The sequence below is a fragment of the Sipha flava genome, unplaced genomic scaffold, assembly GCF_003268045.1.
Source record: "Sipha flava isolate LNK unplaced genomic scaffold, YSA_version1 18979_pilon_pilon, whole genome shotgun sequence".
Lineage (NCBI taxonomy): Eukaryota > Metazoa > Arthropoda > Insecta > Hemiptera > Aphididae > Sipha > Sipha flava.
Window position 1 is genome coordinate 1 of NW_020272519.1, and position 9412 is coordinate 9412.

At 30.1% G+C, this 9412-nt stretch overlaps 1 protein-coding gene across 1 annotated transcript; it reads left to right on the forward strand.

Moving 5' to 3' along the window:
* The first annotated feature begins 4190 nt into the window (after window positions 1–4190).
* Window positions 4191–6596, forward strand: LOC112681298. Its single transcript, XM_025551564.1, has 2 exons — window positions 4191–4303; window positions 5422–6596. Exon 2 carries the CDS (start codon window positions 5543–5545, stop codon window positions 6419–6421), a length of 879 nt encoding a protein of 292 aa, XP_025407349.1. The 5' UTR covers window positions 4191–4303; window positions 5422–5542; the 3' UTR covers window positions 6422–6596.
* The last annotated feature ends 2816 nt before the right edge of the window (window positions 6597–9412 follow it).

Here is a 9412-nt window from a genome sequence, read left to right on the forward strand (position 1 = left end):
GCAGGAGTTTGGGCTTACCATACCGTTCAAGAAAATCACAGCTTTCGATCAAACGATTGTGCATCCAAACTAATCCAATCGTGTTTTGACTCGAAATTTAGATGCGTGCGTACAAAAACAGAGGCAATAATAAAAATCGTATTTGCGCCGAAAGTAATATCCGATTTGAAAAAGCACCTCACTGCTGCTACTTGGGTATCTATTTCAACTAATGCATCATATCATGGTTCACAAAAAATGTTTCCTATTCTTGTACGATATTTTTTACCATATGAAGGCGTGCAAGTCAAATTTTAGAGTTCAAAGTGTTATTCGGCGAAAACTCAGATATTATTGTATCTTACGCTGCCGATGTGCTGAGAAAACACAATATTTTACCCAAAATTGTAGCTTTCTGCGGAGATAATACGAATCGCAACTTTGGCGGTTCAGAAAGAAAAGGAAAGAATCAGTACTTTCAAGACAACAATTTAAACCACATCATTTTTCGAAAAATTGTTGAGTATGTTCTTTGCTTGTCTGCTACGAATGCACCAGTCGAACGAATTTTTTCATTAATGAACAATTTATGGACGGCCGAAAAAACACAGCTTCAAGTGTCAAGTTTAAAAGCAATGTTGCTAACAAAAGTTAACTTTAAAATGTCTTGTACAGAATTTTATTCGTTCCTGAAGTCATCGCCAGATTTATTAAAACAAATTTGTTCAAACGAAAAATATACAAGTATTTAATTTTGTAATTATTACACGAAAACATTTTGTTTATAATAAGTTAATTACCTAGTAAGTGTAATAAGTTAATTTAATTTTTTTGTCCTTTAAAAACATTAAAAGTACCACAGAAATTTGTTAATAATATTATTAAATTAAAAATATTTGTTTGTAAAAAATAATTATGATTTTTTTTTTGTGTCCCGTTTTGATTAAAAAAATATATGGTTACTTTATATATAGGTAGTTTTTGTTCTTGTTAGATGAGCCGCATATTGCTATAAATATTAGGAGACTACTAACGATAGTGTCATACAATGAGTTGTCTTGGCTTATCAAATGTATCCGACAAGGTCGTCCATGCTAATTCATACGTAATTTCGGATACTTGAATATGACTTATTGCGTGAAGTGCGTCGCCCTTCAGACATCCCAGCAGTTAATGAAAACGTTCTATGTTAGAAAGATCAGAACGTTGTACCACAAGAGTGTTAAATCGATCTCGAAATACCGGCCAACCAAGTTGATCCCCACTATAAGATGGTAAAGGGATTTCCGGTAGACGAGAACGAGAATTGTTTCCACTAGCGTTTGAATTCATGGATTTAATCGATTCTGAATCAATGAGTTCACCATTACATAACGAGCTTGCTGTAGGGGTTGTTCGATATTTGTCGGTTATGGTAACAGCATCAATATACCATGCGCGGACTTCTGTCTCCTGAGTTGTGGAAAACTCATCTTCTAAATCTAAATCTAAAAGGGCATTCAACACCGCCTGGTTACTTTTCATGAACGATTCCCACAACAAATCTAAATCACCAACAGCTATCAAATAACGAGCTATAAGACTCGCGTCCGACATTAGTTGAGTAGACGAGTCGTAAATACTTTTGATTCTATTGAAGATGGAATCACGAGCTATAATTGTCGTCTTCTTGGTCCTTTCCAGCGCTCTAAGTTCTCTATCTCTTTCCGCTGTATTCGTCATAGTTTACTTATTATGGTCAGAAAAATGCGATGAGAAATAAATCATACACTTGAACGAAGTAGCAAAAAAAATCTGGTATTTAATCGTAAATAATACAAGAACAACCAGTTCGAATGATAAGTAGACGACGACAGCACGAGCACTATGTTCAAGAAAAAAATAATAATAAAACTAATTGGATCACCGTCGTGAAACTTAATAAACGCAGATACGTAACATCTTGCTTACACAGATTGATAATCAAAATAATGATGACTAGCTATAATGACTAGGTGATCGATAAAAACAAGAATACAGATCATGTTGCCGCACGGAGATAGTGAAACGATAAATACAAGACGATAGAGGATTCACAAGTCATCAACGTTATTACAATTACACAGATAACACATATGAACGGATATACTCAAGTCGAACTAATAACGACACAAACCACGCTCTGCTACCAAATATTGTACGTGCTTAAGTCGACACGGCATCCATGCCGAAATCTGACCATACACGTCCGAATTAAGCACCGGATCTTTTACGGATGAAAGAAGGTCGCTTAGCTCGATGAATACAATTTATATGATTGTTGCAACAAATGTAATTATAATAATAATATAAAAAACATGCGTCGTGGACGTATTAACAAGAAAAAAAATTAGATACAATTAAGTAATAATAATAATAATAATAATAACACATATAATAAGCCACTACGGCACGATAATTTACTGAAATATGGCACAAAAAAAAGGCGATATAATAAAATCAAGACGCCACATGTTACAAGGTGCGACGATAATACCTTAGGCGGCTGGGTGTTCGATTGGTTGCGCCCACGCGACCCCGCTTAGCACGTGCGACGAACACTAGAGCCGATGGTCGACTTCTTCGACAGCAAAGTGTAATTTGTTCACGGATAGAGCCGGCAATCTTGTGTACAGCAAACTGTTATTGGTTCTCAGCATCCGAATGTCGACTAAAAAAATGAGTACGCAATGTGGTCGCACAGCAAAACCGCATTGAAAGTTGCAGGCGTACTAACTAGCATTTCAGCGACGAAGTGGATTTTTTCCGGTCCGACCATAATAATAAAGGTGGTGATAGAATGTTCTCGAAAGAACCATATATCCACGCCACTGGTCAAACCGGTCGGTGTACGACAAAGTTTATCGCTTGAAAATGTTTGCGCGAACAGTATCACTTAATAAAAGAGATTTATAGCTAACTTGGTAACAAATCTAATAAACCGAAAAAATAACACCTGAGCTCTTTTTATAAATTTAAAATATTTATTTACCCGAATTAATTATCCAAATTTCTCTTCTTTCATCATTGGGAAAACGGAAAAAACTCAAGTTTGGAAATGTTTTCTTCGACTTTCCACAAGTTAAAAATTGGCACTTGTTACCAGACATTTTTAAAATTACTCACAAAACGTAAAAGTAATAAAAAATAAAGTACGTAACAAATAACAATAAGGCAAAATACTTAGAATATAAAACAAGCAAGACCTTTTTTCATTGACAAGTGACAACTGCAGAAAAGAATTCTTACGTGAAGACTAATCGTAATTCGTATGTTCACAGAGTAAACGGTAAAATATTGACGAAATAATGATAAAATAATAATCGCTAATTTTATCGATTATAATGGGAATACATATAATGGTACTTCAATTTTTCATTTTACATGAAAAATAATTCTATAAATAGAACGACGGTATTTTTCGCCGACCCCGCGTGATTGCCTTCCCGTCTTCTTGACTATCTATGATAGAGGTACCACCACCTTGCATCCTAGCACCCACCGCGTACGTCGTTCATCTACCTATGATAGAGGTACCACCACCTTGCATCTAGCTTCCACCGCGTTCGTCGTTCATCTACCTATGATAGAGGTACTACCACCTTGCATCCTAGCACCCACCGCGTTCGTCGTTCATCTACCTTCGATAGAGGTACCACCTCCTCCCAGCGACGCCAGCACTCCATAGCGGTTGCATCCTACGAGTAGTCACCAAATATTAACATTGCGTTGACTATCTATTCTATAATCAATGGTATCAGTAACGTTACAACAAACTTTGAAACTGAATAACCTCAACAAATCTTTAGCTACTATGATAAATAATAACATTGATTATATATAATAATTATTAATAAAATAGGTTATAGTGTTACAGTTTTATAAGTTTTGAAAATGTATAGTATTCAAAATAGAAATTATAAAAAACTGCTGTTTCGCTATTTTGCATAATCGCTTATTTTAGAATTCGCTATTTTGGCCTAGAACCACTTAATATTCATGTATGAAAAAAATGAACAGTATAGAATTTTCGATGAAACCAAATGTTATTTGTTGTAGTGTGAATAAAAACGCATAAGGTACTTATGTTTTTCGATATTTATATGTATACTCAAGTGTTTTATATTCAAATGAAATTTAATAAATAACCTAACATCTAGTAAAATTTACCAATTACATCGAGTAGATTTTTTAGTAAGTATTAAATTCATTCATCATGAACTTATAAAATATATAACACTATAAAATGTATTTACTTAAACTATTAGTTTTTCAAGGATTACTCGTATGTGTACGAACATCACCAGTAAGTATAACTAACACTGACACATTCAAAACATTAAGTTTGGAAAACGAATTGATTCAAACCGTGAAGAATTATAACAGTCGCATTGAAAAAAATGATTTATTATTAAGTTTTAGTCCAATGCCAAACTATAGGTGTGGTAAATTAATTACACTGACAGATTTAAAGTACTTAGAGGAAAATATATTTAATATTTTAATACAATTGAATTATTATTATTATAAAACACTTCCGGAGAAGAATTTGATTTTGATAAACGAAAATATAAAACAAAAAATTTTTGATACACTTCGATCAAACTATGTAGAGATAATATGTTCTCATATTCCACGATGTATCGATTTAATTTACATTTGTGCGCCTACATTTATAAATTTCGGCAAAATACTCACTTTACATGCGGACCTTTGTTACTCGCGCGAAACATACTTAAGAGAAAGTCAAACTTGTACTGAGCACTTTGACATAACACGTAATTGTTCAACAAATAATGAAAAAAAACGTATATTGTTGTTATACGAACGAATTTTTAATAATAAATTAATTTCCATGAAAACACCTTCCGATATTGAAAAAGATGAGACTTTTATAAAAACTATAGTGGGAATAATTAATAAAATTGATAAAAAATATATGATACAAGGTAGAGTATGGAAACGTGAATCAATTTTAGACGATTATTCATTTATAGAAGAGTTAAAATTTCAAATTCCCCAATCTTCACGGTTAATTATTAACAACGAGAACATTACTGAACTAAACACATTCAATCATGGGTTAAAAAAAATTATTTATGAACAAGGAAAGGCGTTGTTAAATACAAATGACGATAATGATTTAGAAAAAAATTGTTCGGATAACTGTCTCTTGGTATTAAATGAATTATTACTTAACGCTATCCGTGGAATTGTAATTCATTTTCGACAGGGAGTTTTTCAAAACGATCAAAGTGATCTATCTATCAGTGTCGACTATACAACGATTAATGATAGATTATCGATTAGTATGCTCGATAAAGTTTGTACACGTATTCCTTTAATTCTGTATCATTTGAGTAGTAATGATATCAACAATCTAAATTTATTAAATGTATTTAGCTTGTATTTATTATTGTGCAGTGATTGGACTCATTTTTTAAATGTTCGATGTCAATGGCGTGGAATCGAGAACGGAGTCATTTTGTACAATTTGGAATGTGTAAAACAGTCGATAAATGAAAAATTATTGTTAAATTACGATATGTTAACCGAAACGATTAAATATGATGTGTACTTCATGAATAATGCTCCAGACAAACAATTCTTGGAATCAATAATTCTAAATATCTATACTGAATTGTATAAGTTCTACGAGTCTAAAAACATTTATATTTGGCAGTCGTTTGAATGGTTAAGTGGAACATATATTATTAATCTAACTCATAGTTCCAATTCTTTGAACGAAGTAAAAGAGAAGATAGGAAAATATAATGAAGAAAATGTACCATATTTAGTGTTTTACGATCTACTATTACCGTGGAATTTAAATATAGAATCACTTATTGATTTTAAAATTCTTACTGACAATTATATTCTTGATAACTTATTCCAATTCGTTTGGTGTCAAGCAAGAATAATTTATTTATTCTTTAAACATAATAGCATTGAAAATATCGGTCCCGAAGTATTCCAGCGCCTGAAAAAATCTATTAAATGGTATAAATCAGGAACACCAGAATTGTACAAACTCATGTCCTTGACTGATGATCATTTTACAGTTCCCGAAAACATTGAATCCATTATCACGGCAATTGAAAATAATAGCATTGAATTATTTTATTTAATGAATACTGAAATATTAAATAAAAATAAATCGAAGACAGAATATTGTTCATTAAATAGTGAATCGGTAGATTTCACGATTAATTTGAACCAAAAGTTTTTAGAAAACTGTTACAACGCTATAAGTCTAATAAACGCGTATTATTCGATTGCGATTAATTCAAATGTAACAATTATTAATAAAACCTATAATTTTTTTCTCGGACATGAATTTTGTACAAAAAACAATGAATTATTTATACCAGGAGTAATATTCATTACCCCTGAGGCCCATAATTCCAACCTAAGCAAACTATGAGACAAAGAGTCTTTGTCAACCCAGTTTTTGATTGCACGTATATTGTATAATGTAAGTAAACTGGCATTTGTAATTTAAATTGTCATAATTCTACTGTTAAATCATGTTCATCATTACCAGGGCTCGGAAGTTCTAGCAAATGCATATTTTTCTTGGTTCATCCTAGAACATCCAAAATAAGATACAAATATGTTTCGAACTACTTGGATATCATACACAAATTTGAATTTTGCTATTTTTTTTGCATATTTACGTGTTTTATTGCTATTTTGCTAATTTAGGGTTTATAATACTTTTCTGGGTATATTTTCACATAATACGGGAAATAATCACATTTGTTGATAATAATGATTTAATTAGTTATAGTTTTAAAAATATTTGAATTATTGAAAATAAATAGACCTCATCAATTATTATTTTATATTTTCACCAACAATTTGATGTATTAATAGTGACTAAATAAAATCATTTAATTATAAGTTCAATTTTAAAAATATACCGACCATTTTTAAGGAGTTGAGTATAGGCAATTTTTAGACATTTTGTAAATACGTGCGGCGTGCGTGGCGTGTATGTTTGTGTGTAGTAAATGATCATTAGTGTGAGTGACTTCCCTGCACTGCAACCCATCTATCGTTCCACTGCGTCGCCGATTACCGACGTGCAGTGTGTCGCGTCTATTATTATTTTTATTATCTTTATCAATACGACTAATACGAACGCTCTAATGACCATTTAAAACTGTGCCGGTATATTATCGTTATGATTTATTCCGCTTTTACGTATTGGTCATACCATTGATTATAGATAGTATATCATATATTATATCATAGATTATCTATAATCAATAGTCATACTAATAACTATCAACAATTAATATTTATGCATTATTTATTATAATACTAAAAAACTCACAAAATTAATTATAATAAAATAAAATTATTGTTACTCAACAGTACTTTTTCTATCAAGAAATTTTAATATATATATATTTATATTTTGAAATATCATGTACATTGTTCAACGGTACAGCCAACGTCATATCGTCTGGAGTAAATGTATTTGAAAATTTTCCATGGATGTTTTCTTTTACAGCAGTTGGGATGGAATTATTCGAAGCCGAGTTAGAGATTCTATATAGTTATAAAGATAAAAACTAATGAATTTAATCTAATAAATACATTCTTAAAATTTTATGAATAAATTAGCGTTTGATCTAGATAAATACTATTTTTTTTTTGTATTTTTCTAAAAAACTAAACGATCTGTAACTAAGGTTAATTTTAAATCAATTTCAATATTTGTTTTTTAGATTCTGAACGAGTGATGGATGTATTGATTTTACATTGATATGTGTTTTTTTGTTTTTGTGTCTGTGTACAGCAAAACTTGTCAAAATAATACTTCAATTTACAAGTAATTTTGTAGTTGAAAATTCATAAAAAATGTTTTATTTGTATCTAAGGTTAAAAAAATTTAACACTAAGTTTTCCATAAGTTTTCTTTCAAAACGTTATAGAGAAAACTCGAAGCGTCATTATAGGAAAAATGTTATGAGCGTTTGAATTTAAAATTTTTACGAAATCACGTAACAATAACGATTCATCCTCAAACGATTTTAAATATTTGTTATTATTCAAAAAGTATATACTTCGTAGATACTTGAAAATTTCACCAATTATTTAGATTGGCATTTTCTTTACATAATTTAATTTTCAAAATATTTCATTTATTTTAATGCTATTTATAAGCATTTGTAATATTCGTTTTTGTTTAGTTTTTTTTTTTATAAATATCGATAAAAAATTTTGACAGTCAAAATACTTGAAAAATTAATAATACAAAGTTCCTCATTAGTTATTCTTATAGTGATTAAAAAAAAGTAAGAATACTAGGCACAATTTTTTTTAATAGCATTTGAAGTTCAAATATTGACAAAAATTCGTCAAAATCATGAATATTTGCAAATTATTTTATAATTAAAATTTATAAAAAATTTGTATACCGATAAGTAGCTAAGAGTTGAAAGTTTAATATAAGATTTTCCATAAGTTTGGCTTACAATAATTATAAAAGAATTTAAATTTAGGGTTATTCAGATCATTAAAACATAAACCATCTTTTTCACCACCCACTGGGAAATATATTTTAGGATGACAATAAATCATCATCTCCGTTCATAATCGTGATACCTATCATTGGTTTCAAATTTAATACATTAGTAGTGACCATACTATACAGCAAAGCGTTACTCACTTGACCACGCTTTTTTAATTTACTTTTGAAAAAAAGTAAAAAAAAATAGCTATTATGAAAATTTAACAAAAACAATTTTAAATTTTTGAACAAAAAATTTGAAATTGAAATTTTTACCATGGTTTATTTTCGAAAAAACCTCATTCAAAAATATTGAGTTAGTGTCGAGATCCTCGGGGTCGTACAGGATTTTTGAGACATACTGTATAGCATAACACAAACTTGCTTCACTCAAAACTTAAAATAAATAATTCAATATAAATTAACTTACAAATCAACTAAGCCGTCGTTTGATATCTCCATTATTTTCTTTTGGAAATTTAATACATTGCCTTTCATTTTTTTTCGTTTCGACAAACACTTTTTTTTAAATTTTCCCATTTTTAAAAAAATTGGAAAATTTTTGGATTTACAAAAACTAAGTGCAACTATAACTATATAACTACACAACTATATGCTACTATTATAGGTGCACTAAAAAATAAAGATCTGATAATCGACTTGATGGCTGACAATATCATCTAATATTATAATAACATAAAGTAAATGTAAATAATTATATTTGAGCGTGAATGCGCGAGCGCCATGTACACAATATAATATAATAATATAGTCCGCGACGGCGGCAATAATTTTATCTTAGATCATTATCGCCTATCGGTAATAATCGGATTGTAGTATATTTTTATTTTTATATGAACATATTATTATATTTAGATTTCCGATAATTCATTA

What these genes read in the sequence shown, in the direction of transcription:
- LOC112681298 (XM_025551564.1), top strand. Translation starts at nt 5,543, where the DNA reads ATGTTAACCGAAACGATTAAATATGATGTGTACTTCATGAATAATGCT.